Source organism: Poecilia formosa, unplaced genomic scaffold, assembly GCF_000485575.1.
Source record: "Poecilia formosa unplaced genomic scaffold, Poecilia_formosa-5.1.2 Scaffold20, whole genome shotgun sequence".
In the NCBI taxonomy this organism is placed as follows: domain Eukaryota; kingdom Metazoa; phylum Chordata; class Actinopteri; order Cyprinodontiformes; family Poeciliidae; genus Poecilia; species Poecilia formosa.
The window spans coordinates 783603-810116 of NW_006799959.1; the positions used below are offsets into that span (position 1 = coordinate 783603).

At 36.3% G+C, this 26514-nt stretch overlaps 1 protein-coding gene across 4 annotated transcripts in view; it reads left to right on the forward strand.

Annotated features, from left to right (window-relative positions):
* The window catches only part of slc39a14 (solute carrier family 39 member 14), a 37267-nt gene extending 10980 nt beyond the window's left edge, over positions 1 to 26287 (forward strand). For 3 of the 4 annotated variants that reach the window (XM_016669135.1, XM_007547361.2, XM_016669136.1), the window contains 9 exons: positions 5297 to 5460; positions 8212 to 8557; positions 10614 to 10791; positions 15202 to 15371; positions 19157 to 19279; positions 22203 to 22373; positions 23059 to 23299; positions 23393 to 23577; positions 24666 to 26287. In XM_016669135.1, coding sequence (XP_016524621.1) covers positions 8240 to 8557; positions 10614 to 10791; positions 15202 to 15371; positions 19157 to 19279; positions 22203 to 22373; positions 23059 to 23299; positions 23393 to 23577; positions 24666 to 24818 — 1539 coding nt within the window. In that variant the 5' untranslated portion in view covers positions 5297 to 5460; positions 8212 to 8239 and the 3' untranslated portion in view covers positions 24819 to 26287. Of the gene's footprint in view, positions 1 to 5296; positions 5461 to 8211; positions 8558 to 10613; positions 10792 to 14015; positions 14186 to 15201; positions 15372 to 19156; positions 19280 to 22202; positions 22374 to 23058; positions 23300 to 23392; positions 23578 to 24665 lie in introns of all 4 variants that reach the window. The other variant, XM_007547363.2, reaches the window with a different exon arrangement.
* The last annotated feature ends 227 nt before the right edge of the window (positions 26288 to 26514 follow it).

The window sequence follows — 26514 nt, forward strand, 5'->3', positions numbered from 1 at the left end:
GTGTAGGTTCAGAATGGTACAAACGTGGCCAAATTTTTAGGATGAGATTTTTTCTTTAATGACCGACTTTAATTTTCTTAAATGGAAAATGTTAAGTGCAAGATAAATATTTTTTCCTTTTGTTTTTGTCCTTTTCACTTTAATATAGACGGGCCATAAACATGCAGCGTGGTGTGGGCATTTGTCATATCATTTATAATTTATTATAAATTTCTTATCATTGTAAGAATTTTTAATTTATTGTTTTCACAATAAATTCCAATTAATGTTTGAAATTGTCGGAATTGCTGTTGTCACTATTTTTTCCAAAGTTTTTCCAGTGAGATCAATAACTAATACACTGTTGTAAAATTTGGCCACTTCTATTTACTAAGAGTTAAGACTGAGAGAACATTTGCAGCTTGTTTCATTATCTGTATTTATTCCCATCTCTAGTTATTCAGTCTTGGAGGTTTAATTGTTTGACTTTTGGTCATTTTGTTTTTTGAGCAGCCAGATCATAAAAGCAAAAGGCTGCAACAAACTTAATGTAATTAATTTGCCAAGAACACTGACAGCACTTAAACAGTTTTAAGTGAAGATTAGCGCACTATTATTACCTAAAAGTAAAGCTGTGTGAATCTCCTCTCCAGCCTGTTTAATTGATTCTTAGTCTCAGTGTTGGCACGGCTGTAGCTGAGATTTAGAAGACTTGAAGTTCAGTGAGCTGAGATGAAACCCGATGCAGGAGGAGACCTCGTCTGCAGCTGGGAGGCTCTCTGCTCTCGTTTACATGATGAACACCTGCAGGAGTTTCCTCTGATAGGCCACAGAGTTTTAGTCAAACTAAAGGATGAGAAAGAACATTATCTCCGCGCTGACTCTTCTTGGCTAATTTTATGATCTGCACTTTAGGAACAGAGACGTTTATAAGTGAGTTTAAGCTGCAACTGCAGAAAGAGAGTTGTGACCACAAGCTGGTTATTCTTGTTCCTGCAGAATGCAATTAAAACTGGAGAAATACTTTTAGGCAAAAACAAAAATCTTAAAGTATTTTGGCCTAGTTTCCAGTGCAAATGCCTCAGTGCTCTAAGGCAAAACTGACTTATAAGTAACTTTTCAGCAAGAAATAGGAGCTTCTTTTAAGTAAATAACTATTGTTCCAGTTACACTGGCAGATTATTTCACTTATAACATGAGAAAAATGTTTAGTTTCGTTATAAGTGAAATGATCTGCCAGTGGAGCTACTAATTTTTAAAATCAATGTTAGGCCTGTCACAATAAAGCAATTAACCGCATGATAAAACAAGCTTAATAATTTCCATCCACATCGTTTATTGTTTTCTTGCTCTTTCTACCAGAAATTGGATGATAAAGTTTTCAGTTTGATGGTTTGTTGAGATAGACTTCATAATTCATCTTATTTGTTGTTTCTGTTATTTTGTTTGATTATTTTGGATATTTAAAATGTCTTCCAGTTCCAGTTTTAAATGTTTATTAGAATTTAAAGTTTATGTGGATATTAATTTGAAAATGGTCTCAAAACAACAATATTATCATTTATCACAAGACAGTTTATCATCCAGCAATATTTATCATAACCAGCCTACTTATCTGAAGCTATCAATGATTCTGTCAATTTAATTCACAATTTAAAGAGTTTTAAACTCTTCCTTTGTGGTGAAACTTAAAAAAAGTGAATTTGTTGCATGGTGAGAGTAATTACGAACCTTTTTTATACTGTTCATTCTGTATACTTTGGTTTCCTGCTTGATGTTTGTTGCTGTGTCTGACCTCAGACGTCCAGGTTGTTTTTCTGCTCAGTCAGCTGATGAAGCCGATGATGACGGGAGTGAGTTCATGCATGCTTGCATGTGGGAATGTTGCACTATTTATAAGTTGTCGGCTCGTCATTCTCATTTTCTGGATGATAAAGTTGTCATTTCCTGCTGGTGGCAGCAGATCCAGATTGACTGCGCATCACAGTCAGTGGCTTCTCTCCGTTTTTATGTGTTTTTCTGAGTCCACAGCTACTCTGGACTCACAGCGCAATAAAATGTGGTAGAAACTTTCTAAGAATACAGACTTGAAGAGCAGGTTTGGAGTCCAGGAAGCGTCACAACTCGGAGCAGCAATTAAGGAAAAACTAGGCCTGTCGCATAAAGCAATAAATCAATTAATCGCATAACAACAATATTATCGTATATTGCAATAACTCCTGGGATAATTTTTCGCCTCATTGTGACGGATTTAATTGGATATTTAAAATGTTTTCAGTTCCAGTGTTGAATGTTCTTTAGAAATTAGTTTTTTTTTTATCTTTGAGAGGTTATGCTAGTATTATTATGCCATTATTATATTACTTGAAAATGGTATCAAAATTACATTATTATCACTTATTGCAATAATTTTAGGATGTTTTATCATCCAACAAAATGTGTTAATGTGAGGCTTAAAAAGATATTTTTATTTTCTGTTTCCAATGCAAATCTTTCCCTTTCCAATCTGTTGAGAGGCTGAAAACAAAGAAAACCATATTGCTGAAGTGAAAGAGGAAGTTACCAGAGTTCCTCTGGATATTATTTCGAACGACAAACAGAAACAAATGTTTCTGTTTGTCGTTTCTATTAGATTTTATTTTTTCACTCTGAAGTTGTAGTAAATTTTAAAAATCTTTCCCAACGAGTTCTTTGAAAAACAGAAAATGTCATAATGAGCGCCAATCGGTGGGTACATTTCACATTAACCAGAGTTAACTGGCTGCATTTCTTTGTCTTGATCTTCTTTGTTGAACATGAAATATTAAGCCTTGTTAAAATGAAGGATGTCTGATGCTCTAATTATCTTTGTTTTTCTGTATGATGAAGATGACGATAGACTTTAACTCCAGAATGTTCCAGTCTGACATTAAAAAACTGAATGTGGAAGAGGAAGGAGATGTTGCTTCACTTCTGGCAGCTTATATTGGCTATAAAGGCACTTTGTGTTTATTCATAGAAACTCAAGACTATTATATGTTAAACACTGGAAAAACACGAAATATTACCAATTATTTTTATCTAGTTACTAGTCCAAATACCTTAGTACAATTGAAATAAGACAAAACTAACTTACAAGTAACTTTTAAGATATATGAGCTTGTTTTAAGTTAATAATTCCTGAAAAAGTTCTAGTTTCATTGGCAGATTGTTTCACTTATACCCCTGGAAAAATGTCTTGTTATAAATGAAATAATCTGATAGCAGAATAAGTATTTTTTAATCATATATTAAGGAGTTATTGACTTAAAACAAGCTCCTATCTTACTGAAAAGTTATGTGCTGGTTAGTTTTGTCTCATTTCAAGTGAACTAAGATATATCGTCACTTTCTTTATTCACTTAGAGACGATTAAAAACAGGATTTAGACTTTTTACTTTCAAGGTTTAGTTAGTTGTTGAGATTTTATCTTAAAGCATGAGCGTCAATGCACTTGAATGTCTTGCTTAGTGCCAGAAATATTTAGCCTATTATTCACTCAGTGTCCTGTTTGCAGTTTCTAGTCTCTAGATAGACCAATTGTTGCAGCCTTGACCTTCCTGTTCTCCTGAACAACAACAAGAGCTGCCAGTACCGAGTCCTCTGACTCTTTACTCGATTATGAAACTGCAAATACTCGGAGATAAAGGAATAGAAAGTAACGGATAAGGAGGCTTATGATGTTCTTTTTTCTTCCTCTTTGAGTTTTCCTCTTTATTCCCTCTTACTACACTAAGCCTCCATTTGATCAACAGCAGCGTGATGATTTTTGTAGACAGGGTTTAGTTCGATTCAGAGGGGTGGACTAATCGAAGACGACAGTCTTGTTGTTTCCTTTCAGCCCAGAGAAATGTGGAAACAAGTTAAGAAAAGGAAACCTTTTGATCAAACCCAGTGCAGGACTTAATATGGATGAAAACACTCACATTTAAATGTTCAATGGATTCATACATTTAAATGTATGCATGTGTTTTAAGCTCACAGAACTGGATCTGATTTGCATTTTTAATGCGACATTTTAATATTTAGTTCAAAATTCACATGACAATTGACAAGGTGTATTAGGGGCATTGAAGATAGAAACAAAAAGGAGGAGTAAATTTCTGCTAAAGAAAAATGCTTGGAAATTAATGAGCTCCAAAAGTGGAAAGTTTGCTTGAAAAAACTCAGAAATTTTGAGAATAATCTTAGAAAATTTCCATTTTTAAGTGTAGAAGTCAAAAAATGTTTGACTTTTCACACTTTTCTAGAAAAGTTCAGAAATTAATCTAAAACTTTTTTTTAGTTGTTTTTTTTCTAACTTTTGAAGCTCAGCTATTTCCACGTTTTTTTTTTCTTTCTTTCTTTTTTTTTATAAGTTTTTGATTTTGGAATTTGGGAATTTCTGAGTTTTTTCTATAAAATGAGTGATATTAATTTAAAAAACAAAAGCAGTTATTTTCTTAAAATTTTCCAATATTGTATTTTTTGCAAATTTCTGAGATTAATCTAAAAATGTTTTACTTTTGTTCTAACAAATTCCTGACTTTTGGAGCTCAACAATTTTAATTGTTTTGAGAAAAAAGTTCTGAGATTAATATATAAAAAAAAGTTTTATTGAAAAGTTTGAACTTTTGGAGCTCAGAAATTTCTCCAAAGGTTCTAGAATTTGTTTTAATTTCTCAGATTAATTAAAATATTTCTGAGTTTTTGGATAAAAGTTACTTTAGTAATCCGTTGTAAAATTACTTGTTGGTTTTTCTAAACTTGGCGGTTATTTTCCAGAATGCACAAGGTGCTTCCTGTAATCTGCAGCCTGTAACAAAGTACTTTCCGGAGCTTACATGTTACATTCCTTACATGCTGCTTTCCCCTTTAATCTAGAAAGTGCATTTTAAATTACTATCCAGAAAGAGGGCAGACAGTTAATGTGTTTTGTTTTTAGAAATATGCTAAAAAGAAGAAGCTGTTCTTGTTAAAGGAGGCTTATTTGATTGTTGCTTTCTTTGCTCTCTGTCACAGAAATGTGATAGTTTTGCTGTTTACTGTGTTTCTTCATTGCAGCTGAACTGCATTTTTGTGGCTGTAATGTTTCTCTGTCCGGAGTACAACACCAGGGTGACCTTCCCTTTTAAAATTACTGGGTACAATTCAACTAGGAATGCTCACTACAGTTTTGGAAAAGATCAGGAATGGCATAATGCTTAACTCTGAATGTTATAGAGGAGAAAAAAGCTGAGTGAGTTGAATCAAACTTCATGTTTCTTACTCTGCTTTTTCTTTTTTCCTTCTAACCTTAATGTTTATCTCTTATTTACAGTCCAGCTCTATCTCGAAGACACATCCGCTCCCTTTAGGCAGTTTTTCCGTCTCGGCTACGAGGTAAACAGAGGGCATCGCTCTGCGTGGTCCGAGCCTCGGGCCAGACGGACTGAATCAAGCACTTTACGTAGCAGCTACCGTCAGGGAGTCCAGAGAAAAAAGGTGAGCATTTCATCCCAAGCACAAACATGAATGGTTCTGTTTGTTTGGCCCAGCTTTACATTTACGTCTCCAGGCAACTCTAAAGTGAATCAGGGTCAGAAATGCTGGGCTTGTATTTAATCTCAGCGTCAAACTTGGTGTCAGGAAGTGAGTAAAACAAGATGGATGCACCCGTTTTTGTTCTGTAGAGATATTTTGGGACCCATTTGCTTTCAGAGCCGCCTTAGATTCAGCAGCACATCTAAAACTTCCATCAGGGTTCAACGTCCCTTCAAGGTTGTAAGGAGCGTAATTTGAGCTGCTGTTGCCTTTCCAGCTTTACTGAACCCTGATTATCATCAGCTGCATGTCCTGACTCGATTTAAACCTTTCTATCTTCCAGTTAATCTAATTATGTTGAACATAATTATATGACGTAAAATATTTAAACAGAGGAGACATCGCTCTATATGTCTGGTCTTAAAAATCTTGTAATATTTGGTTAATTAGATTTTGGAGGGAAAATAATTAATAATAAATGGATGGATGCATTGATTTAAAAATGTGTCGTTGCTGATAACTGATATTTTGATCATATGTAGGCCTGTCAAGGTAACAAATTTAGCTTGAAGATAAATTATCCTAGAAATTATTGCGATAAAGGATAATATTGTCATTTTTAACTAATATAAAGCTAAAGGCAGAACAATGCAACTTGGCCTCAAAGATCAAGAAACTTTCATTTCTAAAGAACATTTAACACTGGAACGTGAAAGCATTTTAAATATCCAAAATAAACTAAACAACTGCAACAATAAATGATATGGATTGTGAAGTCTCAGCCAAACAGAATACAGTATATTAACAATAATATATGGGGTGCTGTGGTGGCGCAGAGGCAAAGTACGACCCCCATATTAAGGCCTTGGTCCTTGTGGCGGTGGTCACAGGTTAGATTCTCGGCCTGGCGACATTTGCCGCATGTCTTCCCCCTCTCTCATTACCTTGTTTCCTGTCAAACTACTTTCAAATAAAGGCCACTAAACCCAACAAAACCTTTAAAAAAATAATATATTGAAAACATATTATTGATCAGTCTCAGATGGGAAAAACTGCTAGCTAGGACTTAAAAAAAAAAAAAAAGAATTTATGCAAGCTAACTAATAATACGATTAATCCAATTAATCATTTCAGTCCAAATGGAAATGATTGCGTTTATGGGGCGAATTCACAGTGTTCTGCTGTGCTGTGACCATATAGTTACTTTTTGTGACGTCACAGTCTCTGCTGTTGGATTGTTTTCTTAGTTTCTTTTTTTTTGTCATCTTAATGGTTCAAACGATGGTATGGAAATGATTCTCAGTGTTCAGTGAGTTTCCTGTAGTGGTCAGACAATCATCAGCTGAATGAATCAAACATTAAACGGATCCATTTATGTTTCTGTTTTATTTACGTAATGCGTTATTGTGTAATTGCTGGGGAAGCTTGAATTTCCATTGGTTCTGCAGCAGTGGAGCATATCTGCAGTTCACATGCTGTAATTTATGGAACAAGTTAAATGACAACAAGTTTATGTCTTTTGGTGCCTGGAAATTGAGCCATTTCAAAAACCTCCTGATTGTTGAGTCACGCTGTGCTGTTACCTAGCAACACCAGTGGAGTTCTGTCTGTTACCTAGCAACTCAAGCTGAACTCGGCTTGTTTGGTCATCTGTTTTTACCACTGTATGTGCTGTACAATGGCTGCTGGAACAGACAAGAATGCAACAGAAACCACTTGTTGCATTTTTGTTAGTTGTGCAGGAGGCTCCACTTCTGCTTTTCTAAGATATACAGTTGTTTAGTACGCTTCTGTATGCAGCCATTTTCCCATGAGTATAAAGGTTGAGTTGGGGGGTTGAGGCCAGCGGCAGCTTATTTGGATTTAAAGAAGGGCTGTCCAAGTTTTTAGAAACATGGGCGAGAATCCCAAAGTTGAAAATAATTAGCGGCCATACTGTTTTTCTGATTTGAATTACAAAATAATTTTTTGTGATTTTTTTTTTGTTTTGTTTTGTTTTGTTGTTTTTTTGTCCTCCTAGCACAGAAAAAGACATTGAAGAATAACTCAAAACTACTCGTATTTTTTTTGTCACTCTTTGTGTCGGCTACGCTATACGCAGGCTTGTTGCCATGGTAACTGACAGAAACGCCGCTAATGTGTGATCGTTATGGTAGAATAGCTATCAATACTATTCGCTAATCTAACGCTGCGGTGGTTGATGAGCTAATTTAAACACTTGCTCTACTGGTGATCTATCAGAGTTGGTGTTTATGTTGTTTTTTTGTTTTTTTTTAACTGAACTGAAAAACACCTAATTCCACAGCAAAGCTACATGTTATGGATGTCATAGTCAAGCTAGCGTAACTGAACTACTTCCCTCTCCTTTGTTGTTTTTTTCTTAATTAAAACTTTTTTCTGACCTTGTTATCTTGTTGCCGTAGTGTTGACAATTGGTAGCAAAGCACTGCGTCCACTTTTCTTTTATGCATCACACATATATTTAAGATTTAGCGCATTATATTGATAACTGCTAGTCGTCGTTAGCTAAAAGCTCTTTGCCCTCCAGCAGGGAGATGGGGGTGGGATCTTGCACTTGTGACGTCATACTGCACTGTGCAACTTGTTCAAGGACCATAATACGTCACCTTATAACAGAATATATGTTCATACGTGTTTTTCAGTTGGACTGACGTAGCTTTAAACGTGTGATTCATTGTTTCCTGCCTGCAGATAACACCCGCCATCTTTTAAAGAAGTCATGCCCATCTGGTCCCCTCATGGCAGGGTCACTATGACGATCACCTCCCTCCTCTCCCAGCCGGTGTTGCTGCTGGCGGTGGCCGTGCTGCTCTGCCGGGCCGGCCAGGTGACGTGTCAGGAGCAAAGCGACACACAGTTACCTGCCCAGGTTCTCCAGGACCTGCTGGCCCGCTACGGAGACAACAGTACCATCACGGTGCCTCAGCTGCGCTCCCTCCTGGCGCTGCTGAGTCAGAGCCAAAGTGAAGGCTCAAACGACGGCCGAGATGAGGCAAAGACAACGACAGTTACGCCACCCAAAACAAACAGCTCCAAGGTACGAACTGTTATTTATCTCTAGTCAGGACATTTACTCGGTGGATTTTTACGATATGTCAGGATTATGGATCACAATGACTCAAAAGACACTTAAAAACAAAATCTTAGTAAGCTAAATATTTTCCAACGTCTTTGGTGAGTCAGCAGGTTTGTTAAAGAGGAAAAGACAATATAAAAGGTTAAACAGATCCAGGGTTTCCCCCAGAAAACTTGCTAAGCCGGGAGTGAAAAAATGCTTAAAGTTGACAGGAAATTTGAAAATACGACTAAGTAATTATGTGTTTTTGAAAGACATTTTTAACAATACCTAAAGACACATTGTAAGGTCTTAAAAGAGGCAACAATAAAAACAAAAATACAATTAAAATAAATATAGATATTTTTTCACTTTAATCATTTCATCTGAATTAAAATGTCCAAACAGATGCTGTTAAAATGTTTAATGCATTAAAGTGCCGGCTCGTGTAAAAATTCCATATATGTCTGATTTCTCTATTTATAAGCAACAAATAGATTAATCGCGTGATTAATTTAAAACAAACTCAATAATTTTAATTTGTATGATTTATTGTTTTTCCTCTTTTCTCTCCCTTTTTCTACCAAAACTGGATGATGAAAGTGTTTAGTCTGGTGCTTCAGTCTCATCTAAACCTTTCTTGACCAACAGTTTTGTTTATAGAGACTTTATAATTCATTTTATTTGTTGTTTCTGTTGTTTTGTTATTGTTTATTACAATAACTTCTGGAACAATTTATCGTCCAGTAAAATGTGTTATCATGGCAGGCCTAGTTAAAGTACCATATTAATTTCTAGTGGATGTAATGATGATATTTGGAGCCTGGAAAACGTTTTGGGTTTGGAAGATTCTGCAGGTTTTTCTTCCAACCTGACGTTCAGTTTTTGCTTCATGTGGTTCTGATCTGATCTCTGCTTGGACCAATAAATCTGCAGCTACTCCTTCATGTTCACATCTCAGAGGAAGAGGAGCGACTTGTTCCCCAGCTTTGTGTCGGAGCAGAATCAGGCATAGTTTTCATATTTCCCATACTTAGTGTCACGGACGCTGATCTGCTTTTGAATTGATTTAGGTTGAGTTCTTGGAAAAATAAGAGAAAAAGCTCCATTTTGTTCCCAGCTGGGTGTTGCTGTAATGGAATAAGGTAATAAAAACCAGCAAGTCTTTTGTTTGAACAGGTGGGCACCTCAAAGAACAAGACACAAACCTGTAACCTTTGACCTAGCAGCACTTACTGCTCTCTTCCTACAGTAATGCGGTCAGATATGAGCCATCTGCATAGAGTTAAATAGCTGCTGGAAACTATTCTTAAACTTGTTTAATAACCTCCTGTCCTACCATATTAAGTAATATGGTAGGAAATGGGAACATTTAAACAGTTATGTAATGTTGCAGAGGATTCTGACACAAAATAAACTGCAGATTTTACTTATGGATCAAATCACGAGTTTCTGTTCGTGTCCTAAATTGTTCTGCAAAAGCTGCAGTGATTTTGTAACTGTTCCAGGAAAAAGGCTGTGTTCTCGAAAAGATGAAGGCATCACTGGTAAACATTTAAATATCTAAAATAAATAAAACGACAGAAACGACAAATAAGATTAATTATGAAGTCTCTGTAAACAAAGTTGTGCTTGAAAACGGGCTAGTTGAGGCCTAAGCACCAAACTTAAGACTTTCGTTATCCAGTTTTTGTTAGAAAAAGAGAGAAACGCAAGAAAAACAATCATGCAAATGGAAATGATCACGCTTGTTTCAGTTAATTTATTGGATTATTGCAACAGGCTTAGCACAGATAGATGTATGATTAGTGGTTGGTATATTAAAAAAAACACCACCTGAAGTTACTTTGAAACCTGATTCCCTTTTGAATAAATCTAAACAACTCTTAAAAGTCGTATTTGATGAAAAGATGTTAATAAATTAGCAGTAGGTTTGTTGTTTTTCTGTCCTGATTGATTGATTGATTGATTGATTGATTGATTGATTGATTCATTCATTCATTCATTCATTCATTCATTCCAATGTTTGCTTTCCCAGTGCTTGCCTGCAGACACGCTGGCCATTTACAGCATCAGTGAGCAGTCACGGCTGGACGGGCCAGGTCTCCAGAAGCTGTGCCCCACCATGCTGCAGCAGCTGGACGCTGGCACCTGCAAGACGAAAAAGGGGGAGGAGCTAATTACTGACCCCGCCCCCAGGCCTTCAGATGCAGAAGGTGAGAAGAATGCTGCAGTGTCTTACTGGGAAAAATCATAAACGTTAGCATGCTAGTCCCTCAATTCGTCACAGCTAAGACGTTACTTGATTAGTGATTTAGCATTAGCTTCAACTAATTTGCTTAATGTTAATGAGGTTAGTGGTTTTGCGTTATCTTCTGCTGATTCTGTCATGGTTTAGCATCTTAGCAGTATCTTCTGCTAATGTTTTTAATGGTTTGGTAGTTAGCGTTGGTTTGTGCTAAGTTGCTCAGTGTGGTTAGTGGTTTAGCATTAGCTTCTGCTAATTCTTTTATGTGTTTAGCAGAAGCTTATGCTAATTTAATTCTTAGTGGTTTAGCAGTAGCTTTGCTATTTTACTAATGCTTTAATATATTTTGCAGTTTGGTGGTAGCTTCTGCTAATGATCTTATGTGTTTGGTGGTTTTGTGTTAGTTTCTGTTGATGTTTTTATGTACTTAGCTGTTTAGCGTTAGCATCTGCTAATGTTTTTTATGTATTTAGCAGTTTAGCGTTAGTTTCAGCTAACTCTTATGTGTTTAATGGTTTAGCGTGAACATAGGTATTTTCTTCTTTTCTGCCTTTTTTTTTTACATATTTATGCATAAGTAACTCTTATGACTGCATATACATTTTGTTGTTATCTCTTAACTTTTTTCTAGCGCTTTCATTGTCATTTTTAGACATCTAAGCACATTTAAGGTTAAATTATTGATCCCCCAAATGTTCTACTTTCTAGTCTTAGGTTATTGAGTGATAAATACAGTCTTTCAGCTTCACCAATAATGCTTCACCTGCATATTCATATTGTGGTATGGCTCTAATCTAGATGAAGTGGTCCCCATGGCAAAGCTCATCTTTCATCAGCAGCTGAGTCACTGCAACTCAATCCATAGTGCTGCATGAACACAGCCTGCAGGACGTCCTTGAAGGACCTGGAAGTAGTTTTTCTTGAAGATACTGAAAATAGAGAGGCTCCTGTCGGTTGTTGTTGTTGTTGATCACACAGACGTCATTTTACTTTTTCAACTGCAGAAAATATTGCAGAGAACATCTATAAGAGTGAAATTACTTAGATTTTTGCAGCTGGTTTTCAAACTGGTGCTTGAGATCCTTGAAAGTAGGTGTTTTCAAGGTTTGGAAAGTGCTTGATTCTATATAAAGTCCTTGCAAGTGCTTGATATTCAGACTACAAAGTTTTTTTCTAAATAAAGTCCAATCTAATGTTGGATTAAGAGCCTGAATTTGGAAAGATAACATTTATTTTCTCACTCTCTGCAGTTAAACCAAACCACACTTCTGTTGTTTTAGGTCAGTTAGAATTACCAAATTAAATGCCAGAAACCTTAGCGAGAATATTTTTAGAGATTGTTTTGTATTGTTTTCAGGCAAACCAGATAAGAAACAGTTGAGACACATTCCAAAACATACAATTTTGTTATATTTTAGTTTAACTTGTCCCTACTGTAGGATGTGGAATACTGTCACAAAATATTAGTAATGACTAATAAATTATGTCATATTTGTAGTTAATTTGTATTGTTTTTATCTGCAAGGTTTGAAAACTTACCTTGAAAATGCAAAACTTACCTTGGAAGTGCTTGAATTTTGCTGTGGGAAAAGTGTCCTGTATTTATCATTCGACAGGTGAGAGAAAGAGTTTGGCCTCCCTCTCTGTACCGACAGATTTGTTTTTCCTCCTCAGCCGCTCTCACCTCGCCTCACCCCCTTAGGAGAAGCTTATTTTGGCTCCTCAGCAGTTTTCCCTTTCAGATCCTGCAGAGATTTCCCAGCAGCACCGAGGCAGATGTCATTTAGATACATGCCTCAGCTATCTCTGCTTTGACATGAACATTTTAATTTGTTTACAGAACCCTATGTGGAAATATTTTTAAAAAACATCATTAGTTATTTTCCTATTTAGTGTCTTCGCTGATGTTTTTCTGCTTCATCATCATCATCATCATCACCAACTGTCTTCACAAAGAATTTGAGTGCTTGTTGGTTGAGTTTCAACTCTTTTGAATTACTGAAAATATTTATTCAGGGAGCTGCACAGTGGCGCAGTTGGTAGAGCTGTTGCCTTGCAGCAAGAAGGTTCTGGGTTCGCCTCTCGCCCAGAACGTTAGCTGGAGAGCAACCCTCCCGACCCCACTAAGGGACAAGGGTGTAAAGAAGATGGATGGATTTATTACAGGAAATTAAAAATAAAATACATAAATTCAGTTTCTTTATAAAGAAATAAAGCTATGCAAACAAACTTAGCTAAAAAACAAAAAAAAAGGTATTTTTTGGAGCATGCACATTATTCTGATTTTAAGTTTCTTTTTTTCTAAACATTTTAGGGTAAAATAAAAAATAATAATGGCATGTTAAATCTTGTAATTTAGAGATAATGTTCAGTTTTCTTCAAAAGTAGACAAAAAAAATTTTCTGGGAACTTTGTATTTTTTATTTTTACTTTTTGGCAAATGTACTGCCAAAGAGTATTTTAATCCTCTTCCTCAATGCTGAACATTTGAATAATTTACAATTCAAACAAGACAACAGGACAAAAACTGTGGCTGTTTATTTAAGGCGTTAACATCTTAAATGTTAACGCCTTAAAAAGTTAACATTTTAAAGCGGTTGTGTACTTTGTCATCTACTTTAAAAAATTAATTATTTTTACAAGAAAATCCTTATTTCAAGAATTCAGTAACCTATTTAATAATTGATTAAATAAGTAGCAACAAAACTCAAACTCCATTTTTAGCAGCTACTGTTCAGTGCTGGATCGGTTGCTAGGCAACAGGGCACATGGTGGAAAGAACAATGTCTCAATGTATCAACAGGTGCATTACTAACACTAACAAATTCACATTTTATTTGAGAAACTTTGCAGATGCAACCGCTTTGGATAAAAAAGCTGATTTTTCTTAATGTTTTTGTTGTTTTTACAGGTTTAATTATTGTTTTGTAGTTTATATTTAATGTTTTCCTTTTGTGACAACTCTTGATTGTTTTTTTTTTTTTTTACCTTTTAGACATTGTATTATTGGTATTTTATCACGCTTACTGTTATTTATTTTTTCTTCTACAGCCTTTATGTTCAACAGCTAATATTTAAAACCATTTTTAAAGTGGAAAAAAGTGGACTTTTTAAAACACATTTCTGAAAACTAGACGCAATTTCAGTTGGTTTTTCACAGTGTTTTAATGCTCCTCTTTATTCCACGTGCAGTGTGGGGTTTTTCTTTTCTGAGCGTGACTGTGATCAATGTCTGCTCTCTCACCGGAGTTGCCATCGTACCTCTGATGAAGACGAATTGCATGAAACATGCGCTGAACTTTTTCATCGCTCTGGCCATTGGCACGCTCTTCTCCACAGCCGTCCTACAGCTCATACCTGAGGTTTGCTAGCTGACTGTATTCGTACATCTTTTACACCTTTTTACACATCCAAACCTTTTCAGAGCACAAACAAAAGCAAAAAAAAGCTGAAAAGTATGTTGAAGGCTTTCATTCTTTGAAGAGGGAGTTGTTTCACCTTTGATCAGTTTCTAGTTGGTGGTTTTCCTCTTCCTGCTTTTGTTTCTTGATGGTGGTTTTTCTTCACCTTACATGGCATTTGACATGCTTTTTGTATCTATGTGTAGATGTTACATGAACATTCAAAATAAAATACATAAAATACATACACTTAAAATTGATCTGGTCTTTATCAGAGTCAGTCTGGTTTTTCACTAATCCATGAAAGACCAAATAAATTGTATTTTGCCCCAATATAAACAGAAAAATGTAGTGTTTTCTAGGGAGGCACCGGTCTGAAAATGTAGACCGATATCAATATCCGATGTTTATATTCCTGTTATGAACGATAACTGATATTAAATGCTATATATACATTTCCGAAACCTTTCGATTCTGTGACAAAAGGACTCTCTTTTTACAAATGGCAGCAAAGTTTTAGTTATCCATACCGATATGTAAAAAAAAAAGACAAAAAAAACAAAAAAGACAAACATCGACCGATGCTGATGTTCAGGCCGACAAATCGTGCATCCCTAGTAAAAAACACACATAGATACATGAAGTATTTCCACTGCAGTTGGCTTGGTGTCCTTTGTTAGCAGTGACGCTGCTCAGGTTTTCCCTGTAGCCGTGCAGTCATATCTGAGCAGCCTGGAACAAGGTCTGTATCTGTCATGACTTCCTCTGTGAAGGAAATGGACTGGTTTCAAATGCTGCCTCACAGGAAGGTAAATAATCATCCTCAGGGCAGATTCCCACCGGATAACGGGCTCCTTGTTTAATTCTTTCTCCTACAGGAATCTTTGTTTGGTGATTTTACCCTGATAATCAATCAGATAAGATAATCACTGCACTAACTGGCTGTCTTTGTCTTTCCTTTCTGCTCCATTGGTCAGTTTGGGGTTATGGGCTCCTGTGTGTGACACTGATCTCTCTGTGTTCACTGATCGGGGCCAGCGTGGTGCCCTTCATGAAGAAAACCTTTTACAAGCGGCTGCTGCTCTACTTCATAGCCCTGGCCATTGGCACGCTGTACTCCAACGCCCTGTTTCAGCTCATCCCCGAGGTAGAGTTACATACCTCAGGGCTGTTTCTCATTTCTCCACAAAGATTCTTGGTGTTGATTTTACATCATTTAATCCACCTAAAAATTTCTTGGGTTTTTCCTGCTTCAACTACTGTTAGTTATTGTTTTCTACTTGAGTTTCTACTGTAAGAATGTCTTTTTGTAATTGTTTTAGATTAATTAATCACCAAAAAACAAACAAACAAACAAAAAAAAACGTATGAGGGTTAAATCACATTAGACTCAAAAATACTTAGGTAGATTACATCAATGAATTTATAGAAATACTGATTGAATGCAGTAGGGCTGAAATGATTAGTCAGATTAATCATGATTAATCGATTATTGAAATGATCGTCAACTAATTTAGCAATCGATTAATCATTAACTGGAGTATACAAACTCAAAAAAGATCATTTACTGAAAGAATATAGCACTTTGGGCAGTAATTAAATCAAAACTGTACAAAATATACATACATTTTGAATTTAGAATAAGAAAAACAAAAAACACCTGGTTCAAATTTGGCAAAAATCAAATAAAATCTCCTACTAAGCACCTTTTACTACGCAGTTATTAATTGGTTAACCTAAAAAATCAAGTGCTCAGCCGTACACTGTATTAAGTTTTAGTTGCAGATACATCCTTTGCTACAAATGATCATGAGTTCATAAAAGGAATGCTTTTATCACACTTTAAGCAATAAAATATTTATTTTCCTATCTAAAAAGGATTTGAAGTATTAATTTGCATACTTTGGTATATTTTAATATTGTATAAAAAAATTAAGTTGGTAAGTAAAACATCTACAGAATATGCCTTTTTTTTAGATTGTCAGAATAATTACTAAAATACTAATTAGTATTCACCCACATTGATTTAAAGACTCATTGCCAGTTATTGCAAATAGGGATGCAAACAATTATTCGACTATGATTAAATATCTATTGTTTATTAGATTAAAATTAGTTCCAATCTATTAACTAACAATGTACGTTTGAACTTGGTGTAGTGTTGTTGTTTGGTCGCCATCCAGCAGAGGGCGCCGCTGACACAAGATGGCGGAACGAGAAAATAAGCGGTCCAATACTAGTCCGTGTGGGGAAAAAAAATGAATTTATTGCGGTTCTGTTTTGAAATAAACATCCAACAAGCCCCTTAAACATCACCATAACAGCGCTCATTCAGTCGAGGGGCTGCGTGGACGGTCAGGAAGCATTTTGTCGTTTATTATCACTTAAATGCTAATTAGCGTTAGCTTCACCAAGTTAATAATTGAGCCCTATGGGCGTCCTGAGTTCAGTGAGTGGTCAGGTAGTAGATTGCTTCATCGTGGCTCGGAGCAGATTGTATTCAGACGGCTAAGCTAAACTAGTGCAGATAAAAATGTCTTAGAAGATCTCTGAAGGTGTTCTGATCCATGCCATCTTCAATCTGCCTTTAGCACGTTCACACATGTATTTAACCGAGCCTGGGTGTGATCGGATCAAGCGTCTGAACCGCGCCGTTCGAAGATGTGTCGGTTATGATGCAATAAAGCGCTAAAATTTTACTTTTACGGTTTTATTTGGGGATGGAATTGGAGGCTAAAGGCCAGTTTAAAGCCTGTTGTAGTTATTTACTGGCTTACATTAAACAAAAGCTAAGTGAAGATGTCAGAGGAAGCAAGCCTAATCCTCTGAACTCATCCTCTTTTGTGTGAAGCTTTAAAGCCTCCTTAATGGGCTGGCATTATGAGGCTGCTAATCTGCGTTAAGCCCAGTAAAACTAAGACACCTTACATTCCTAAAAAGTAGTTTATTTCTTTAGGCCAAAAATCTATTGTAGGGCCAGAAATTACTCATACATCTGGCAGATTTAGATTAAATTTTTTCCTTCAACTAAAATGTTTGCTTCTAGAGAAAATGTGAGCAGACATCCTCTAAAACTGTTTTGAGAGGAAAGGAAAAAAATGTTTTAATTCATACTTTATTCTAAAAATAAAAAACAAATCTGTATTAGCATTACAGTAATCAAATCCTTCCTTTTATTTAAAACCAGAGTTTAGTATGTTTCCTTCCATGTTTTGATTATTGGGGCCTGCCTATGCAATGCGTGGCAAGAACCTGCTGTTCTACACCCAATAAGCGGTCTCTTTACATCTTGATTTATTTATTTTCTTCCATCACCGTTAATGCGGCTCGTACCGCTGCGTGTATCCCCACAAAAGTGGTATCACAATGTTCAGCTTGATCCCGAGAAGGGAGCTTTTACTTTTAGTGGGATTATGAGTTAAAATGATGACATAAATTGCGAAAAACAAGCAAAAAACGAGGTTTAGCGTCTCAGAGTCAGGAATTTTTCTCTCTGATTCACACACACAACACAGTGGATTTCTGACTCCAAAACTATTTTTAACTCCCCCTCACGGCCACAAATATCACCCTATTGATCTCAAAGTCGGTCATGACATAGATACACATGTCTGCTCCTGTAAAATGTTTTCAAAATTTTGCTAGGGCTTATGGTTTTTTGTCAGGGTCCTTGAGACCGACACTGGGTGTCTCATAAGGATAGAGAAACTCTCTACCATACTGAGAGCCACCGCAGGTGCTATGGTTAGTTACCACAGCACCTGCGCAGAGACAGGTCTCCCATTGTGGGAAGAATACATATTTCCTGTGACTAGTCATATTTTGCTTACATAAATTTATTATTTCTCAGAATTTTTGAATGTGAATTAAAATCCTTAGTATGAAGGTTGAAAATTTTCTAGAAAAAAACAATTATCCACTGTATTTATCTTTTTATTTATTTCGCACCGTTAGTGAGAACCTTATATTATAGCTTATAGTTGTCAGTCTCAGACTGAATATCATTGTGGATGAGGTTCATCCATTGCACTGTAGCAATGAACCAGGTCAGCTTCATGACTGAAGCTCATGCCAGGTCCATCACTATAGTGCTATGGCTGACCTGGTTCATAAGGAACCAGGTCCTTATGGTGGACCACCACTCTGGTGGTGGACCATGTCAAGCATGTCATTAAACTGCACAGATGTGCTCCTGATATTTACCAAAGGCAAGTCCAGCTGTGCAAGCTTGCTGGCTTGCACGGACGTGTCACATGTTAAGCATCAGAACTCTGGGTCCAAAGTAACGCGCACACGTCGGGCAGGCCCCAGTTACATTTACCATTGCTCTATCCCTAATCTTCAATTCCTCCCACATATTATCAATCAGATTAAAATTGGCATACACTGCAATAATGGGAAAATCACCTCCAGTTATATATATAAAAAAAGCATGTTAGTAAAATTAAAGCTTAATTTAAACTTATATCTGCCTCTGAATAATTATGGATTTAACTGAAATTTCTATTACAGTGTACGGCATTAGAGTACTTTCAGTGGGCGGGATTAAGACTCAAATACTGTCAAACATTTTCTCAACTGTGCAGACGCAGTTGTGCAACTCCTCGAATACATGTACCTTGAATTATCTGAAAACACCTTTAAGCTCAAAGGGCGCCAGGTAAATGACTCTCTGAGCTTTGAATCTGTCTTGTAACACTGGATTCTTATTGGACTTCTGCCCTATAAAATGACTTGTAAAGAGATTCATAATTAATTTTATGATTAAATAAACTAGTTTTGACCTAGACGCAACCTCAACACACTAAAGTTTACCAGAAACACAATAACTGTATAAACCTAAACAAAACACACAGCAGTATTGACTCCTGTTTACAGAATACACTCCTGATAATCTCCTCAAACTAACAGATTATTCTCTGTGTCCGTTAGGCCTTCGGCTTCGACCCAATGGTGGACTTCTACGTATCCAAATCGGCCGTGGTTTTCGGAGGCTTCTACCTCTTCTTCTTCACAGAAAAAGTTCTCAAGGTTCTCCTTAAGCAAAAGCAAGGGGTGAGTTAATATTAACACTGCTTTTGTTCTGTCCAACTACTGCAACCTAAGATGGTTCAAATGTGACAAAACTGGTCCCGAAGTGAACATACGCTTCATGAAAAAGGACTTTTTTCTTTGTTCTTGCTGTTTGAGATTAAGTCTAACTAAATGTTTTTGTTTTACTAAAATTAGGAGATAAATTGTTTCTATTTGCTAAATCCCACACATTAGTTTGATGTTGACAAAAAATCTAGATTGGGTATCAGTGACAATGTAAGAGTGCCACCTACTGCACCGCTTTGCAGACTCGACTTATATGAACCTTTAACTAACTAACCTCTCACAGTTTTTACTTGAATATTGAGTTTTTCTTCCCAACTGAACCTGTAAAAACTGAGCCAGGTTTGCAGCCTGCCATGTCCCCAAATATTCATCATTCTTTGAGATTTGACACTTTAACATTTGTCAACTTCAAGCTACTTTTAACTATTTTGGCTTTAGATTTTGGGTAAGACCCAAATTCTAACTTGATAATTTTACTTAATTACATAGATTTTAGTCAATTTATTGTTTTTTTATATATATATTTTTTATGTACAGTAGTCCCGAGCTGGAACCTTTATATTTGCATGCTTCTGGTACAACAATGCAAACAACAGCGTATAACAAAGCTGTTTCTCTCGGCCCACTGGATGTTAATTTTGCTTCAGAAAACGATCTGATGAGACCCTGAAAAAGACTATTACTGTTCAAGCTGTGCTAAAAGGAGTTAGCCTTCTAGGGAAGCTACTCAAGCCTAAAAAAGCTTCTCAATGCACAGGAGCTAACGCTAGTGTTAGCGTCTACAGCCCACATTTCTAAAGAAGTATTTGTTGATCTTATGTGTGTATTTATTCAATCATTTAGCAGCAAAAAGGTTTTTTGAACTGAAAATGTTGCTTATTTTGTTGATATTTAGTTCTGTATTAATTGTGATTAATTACAGATCTTGCAGTTATCTTGATTAAACATTTTTAAACATTGCTTCAGTGTTTCTACATAATCCAACTTCAAAGTTTTTGTTCCTTTGTCACACTAAAGATTTTGACCATAATAAGACAAATTGTCAATAAAGGTCAGGTTATATGAATCAGTTTGTAAGGCTCTGTAGTTTTATTATATATATTTTCACATATTTTAACCCTAGCCCTAACCCTACCAGACGAAACTTTTGCTCCAACTGGTATTTCCAGCTGACATGCCACAGCGTGAATACCTTGAACTTGTTCTGCTAATCAGCAGCAGGTTTGACTTGTAGGATGGGATGTTTGCTCTCTAATAACTGATGTGATGAAAAAGGATGTTCAGAATCTCTACAGGCTGTTTGCATTGCCTTTGTTTAAACGGGGCGTTTTACACGTCAGTCAAAGTTCAAGAAGATGAATCATTGTTTGTAAAAATGCTCCTCATAATGCAGAGAAATAAAATGAACAAAATTTAACTTGGTTTCTTCTTTCTGTTTCCAATAAACGAGCTTTTCTTGTAAATATTAAGTAGTGCTCAGTGGTGACTTGTTTCATGATTCTTCTCAACATTATAATTTTTTTTTAACCCCAAACAAAATAATTTATTACAGGTTTGTGGCCTTGTTGTAATCTGACCATTTTTGCTCTTTAAAAACTAAACTGATTGAAACTGTGAGACTAAGATAATAAATTCAGTTTTATTTAATTCACAAAATGTTGTGAGAATAAAATAAAGGAGTTCATTGTGAAACAGCTGCGCCATCTAGTGGTTGCTTCCAGTTACACTATAAGCTAAATAATATGCTACTAGAACTAGTGTTTCATTTTTTTCATCAATATTAAGAAATTATTGGCTTTAAAAAAGCTCCTATATCTTGCTGAAAAATTACTTGTTAATTATTTTTGTCTTATTTAAAGTGTATTAAGATTTTTGCACAAAAAATACTAAGATTTTGTGTTTTTGCAGTGTAGAAAAACCATCGACATTAAGATAGTGATTGTTTTTTTTTAAACAAGACAAAACTACGTAATTTTTAGATCTATAGTAACTTAGAACTCCCTTTTCTATGGAAACCAGACTTCTTTACTGTATTAAGATATTATGTTAGTTGTGCCAATTCTTTACAGTTTTTAAATAAAAGTAATTAAAAAGCAATCTTTTGTATCCCTCAATTGTTGACAGTTTTGGCTCATTAAGTAAAAAGTTTGGACACTCTTAACCTAGAGGGATTATATATGGTTGGGTTGTAACTAGTTGCATTTACTTAAGTAACTTTTTGGAAAATAATTTAGTTTTACAAGTATTTTTTTACTCTTACTTATAAGCGTTTTATATAAATTGATATAATGATTGGTTAGTATTTTTGTTTTAAGTCTCTGAAATAATGCCGATCTGGCAGGTGACCTCCCTTTTTATCCACAGTTTCCTCTCAGTGCTGCTGTTTTTTTTATTATTATTATTTTTAAGCAGTTATGAGGCAAAGGGTGGCAAAATTATTCAACTGGTTGTTGCTAGGTAACCGGAGTTGGAGGGAACTTGAAACTGTTTGTTGCCCAGCAGGTTGTTGCTAGGTAACCAAAGAGTGAGAGAGTGAGTTGATTTCACCAAATCACTCTGGATCGAAGTTCAGAGAATATTCTGTATTTCGAACATTGAATATTCTATCAGATGTATTATTTATTGGTATAGGTCATGTATATCGTAATATAATATATATTTTTTATTTCTTAGATGGGTACTTTTTACTTCTACTTGAGTAAGAACATGTTGAAGTAGTGCGACTCTCAGTTTAGTACAACTTATAGGTAAAAATTTCTCTCTCTGGTTGCTCTGGGATCTTTATCATAAACATGGAGGGTTTATTAAATGTTCTTGTTCATCAGTTTTTGCTGTTTTTGACATCGTTAATCGTTTTGTTTTTGCCTCCTCGACCCAGAGCCACAGCCACAGTCACTACAGCGGCGCAGATCACTACTCGGCCCCGGACAGGGATGCCGAGGAGGGCGAGAAGCTGCAGCAGAACGGAGAGGCCGGCGGCCTGGCGCAGGGGAAAGTGGACGAGGCCAGCGAGGGAGAGCTCATGTTGAGCCCCGGACAGGCGCCACAGGTGGGGATCGGACGTAAAACAGGACAAATTATTTTACTTTACTACAAACTGTTTGAATCCTCCTGCAAAGGTAACACAGCACAGATCTATTCTAGCTCTGTATGCTGCAAATAAGTAGCGGTGAATCTTACCTCACTGTGGAGCAATTTCTTTTAATCCAGCCACATTGGAGGGTTTCACAGACGGCCTTTTTTAGGTCACGCTGCTACAGTCCCAGTCCAATCTTTAAAACAAGTCGCTTCCTTTGGTCTGACTGGTCAGAAACATCTTGATTTCTTGCTTGAGGAGCAAAGCAGCTCAATGAATTTGACTAGAAGCCAATCAGAAAAGGAGATGAATTATTTTAACTTAAATTTTCTAGAAAAAAAAACAAAAAAAACTGAGTAACAAAAACAAAAATTATGATGAAAAGTTTAAAATTAAAAAATACTTCTCTGTTTCTACTTCAGCTTTCTGAGGCTCCTACTTTGAGAAACACTAAATTGATTTCAGTCAGGTTTTAATGTTTCGGCAACGCCACAGTGGAGGCCATTTTCTCTTCAATATTATTACCAAATCAGTAACTCTGACCTCACCTGATGCCTTCAGAGCTTTAGGAGTTGCTTTTGCTGCCTCCTGGATGAGTTGTTAAACCATCCCAGAGTCATTTCGGTTTGGTTACCAAGCTCTGCTCCCGTCTCTCCAGGAGTCTGAGAGGCCGGACAGCGCAGCGGCGGCGCGGTCTGGCGGCCGAGGCGGCGGCTGCTACTGGCTGAAAGGAACGACCTACTCTGACATCGGCACGCTGGCCTGGATGATCACGCTGAGCGACGGCCTGCACAACTTCATCGACGGCTTGGCTATCGGCGCCTCCTTCACCGCCTCGGTCTTCCAGGGCATCAGCACCTCTGTGGCCATTCTTTGTGAGGAGTTCCCGCACGAACTCGGTGAGTCTGGAAAACAAGCAAATTAATTTTTATAATTTCAGTTTGCGCCACATTATGGTTAGCAGCTGATGATGACTGTTCCTTTCTCTGCAGGAGACTTTGTGATCCTCCTGAATGCCGGCATGAGCATCCAGCAGGCGCTGTTCTTTAACTTCCTGTCAGCCTGCTGCTGCTACCTGGGCATGGGCTTTGGGATCCTGGCCGGCAACAGTTTCTCTCCGAACTGGATCTTCGCTCTGGCTGGAGGGATGTTCCTCTACATCGCTCTGGCAGACATGGTGAGCTGACTTGGAAATCCACATCGAGTTGCTACATTCTGCTTGTAGAAGGCGTTCAGGAGAAAAGTGAAATGTTCGGTGGTTACCTCTGCTGCCTTTCTGGCCATAGCCCATTTATGACCCACATACCGCTTTGCATTATGGGAAAATGTGGTGCCGTTTGTAAAGTTACACAGTCAAAAACGAACAGCAATAAGCAAAGAAATGTGGGTTCACATTTCAGTCATTTTGAGCATGTTCATTCATTTATACATGTTACAGTTTCAAACTAAATATTTCACTAGAAAACTTGGGAGTGCAAGCTAAATATTTTATTAATTGGCACGTTAACTAGTTTGACAGCAAGCAACTAAATATTTAGTTTACTAACTATTGAGTTTTCAACCTAAATATTTAGCTCCAAACTAAATATTTACTTAGAAAACTAAGTATTTTGTTAGCAAGCTAAACATTTTGCTTTAAACTAAATATTCAGTTGTCAAGCTAAACTGATTAGGAAACTAAATATTTGATTAGCAGGCTAAATATTAAGCCTCATATTAAACATTTAGTTTGCTAACTAAGTCAGTAGTTAGCAAGTTAAATGTTTAGCTTAGCTTCACACTAAATAGTTATTTAGCAAGCTTAACTAAATATGTGATTATCAAGCTAAATGTTTAGCTTCAGATTAAATAGCAAATTTAACTAAATATTTAGTTAGTAAGCTAAATGTTTGGTTCACAAGCTTAATATTTAGCTTCAAACTAAATATTTAGTTATCTTACATCCTGTAAACAAACCCATATTTGTTAATTGAAAGGTTTGACATTGGAGTTGATTTGCTGAGACATTATTGGAAAATGTTTGTTCAGATTTTTCTATCAGACATCTAATCAATCAACCAATCAATCAATCAACCCATCAACCGATGAACCGACTAACTAACTAACTAACTAACTAACTAACTAACTAACTAACTAACTAACTAACTAACTTACTTATTTACTGCCTTGTGTTGATATTAAATATGAATATTTCTTTCATTTTTATGAATGGTATTTGTCTTTTTGATTTACATTAAAGATTAAGATTTTTTTTTTCTGTCTCAGTTTCCAGAGATGAACGAAGTGAGTCGTGAGGAAGAGGACGCAGGTGGCAGCAGGTTCCTCATCACCTTCGGCATCCAGAACGCGGGGCTCCTGACGGGCTTCGCCATCATGCTCCTCCTCACCACATATTCAGGACAGATCCAGCTGGGCTAGCGCCGGACTCTGGCAGAAACGGGGCCCAGTTCTGCTCGGTTCTGCTGCAGGGATCCGATTGTGCGGCGGGAACGCACAGTCCTGTATTTAAAAGAACTGACTGCTTTTGTGCAGCTCTGACATGCAGTAAAGTTCATGACCTTTGAACTTTTTTCCTGTCTTATGACGGTTTTAAAACATCAACCCAGTTCTTCTTTAGCCACATTTTCCTTTTCAAAGTCTCGTTGTTTTCCTCGTACTTGTTTGTCCTCGATGTTCCGCTGATCTGGGATCGGTTAAAGTTCATACAGGTAAAAATATCAGTGATTCTTTGTGAAAGCAGATGAAGATTACAGCTGCTGTGAACATTTTACGTTTGTTTTTTTTTTTTTATGCTTTCACAATTAATACCAAAAAAGCACAAATCCTGAAGGACTTTGAGGTGGAAATATTCCTTCTGTTTGAACAGTTTTTGTGTGATACTTTAAAGTTTTATAACATTTAAAAAGTACAGAAAAGTTCGGTGAAGGGCTACACGATGATCCTGGAACATTATCGCTTCTTTGTCGTCTTTATGCAGTGATGGATCCTTCATTGTGAAGATGATGTTTAACGTCTTTTTTTTCCAAAAGGCCCATGCAGTGGCATTTCTCTACAGTTTACCATCTGTGCCCTTCATTTATATAAGCTGCAAATAGTTTTTTAGATTATTTTTTCCGTTGTGTGTAATCAAGGGTGCGTCTGTGGTCTCATGCTTTATTATTTTTTTTATTTTTATCCTCAAGTATTCTGTGGTTTTCCAATTTTTACAAGTTCATGATCATATCTGTGTTTACCTTCCTCGACTTATTGATCAGTGATAAGTGACACCCAATCCTTGGTCAAGTTACACATTAAATATATTCCATTAATGTTTATGTTATGAATCACCAGGAATTTAAAAGAAAATACTAGCTAATTTGGAACTTCTCCAAAAATTAAATAACTTTCTGATAAATATTTGAGCCTGGAGAAGAAGCAACAGATAAAACTTTTTCTAATCAATTAAATTTAAATCAAGGCAATAAAAACAATAAACAAAAAAAAAACACCAAATTATCTCAAATTTGAACTTCTTGGTTGAACAAAACAAGAAGTTTCTTTGTGGAGGAAAAGTCAAGTTTCAGAGAAATGGCACTAAAGTTGCCAACTGAAGAGTTGCCGTCCAGAAAAAAGCCGCCGTCTTTAGAAATGAATTGCGCACATGACAGAAGCACAGCTGAGCACCTGAGCTCACATGGTGTGATTGAAACAAACTGATACCATCCCAACAAATTATCTACTTTTATTCAAAATGAACCCATGCTATTGCTTCATTTCCAGCTTTTAGTTCCCAAAAATCTGAAAATTCCCTTAGAAAAGCCTTTGTTTAATTAAGAGAACTTTCATTTATGAAGGTAAAAACTGCTGTAAAGTGTTGCATACTGACTGCTCTATAGCTACTTTTAATCATAGACATGAGTGAAGTTGGTCCTCCGTCTTCTTCAAATCTAACAAAATTGGTGCCAAACGTTTGTGCAGCAAAAATTTCTGTTTGTGCCGCAATCATTTAAAATATGATAATAAATGTTTGCAGAGGTCATAGAAGGTCTTCAAATCAAACTCTACATTTGTGCTGCAAAAGTTTTTTTGTTTGTGCTGCTATGGCTTTGAGGATATTAATGAAAGTTTAAAGGTC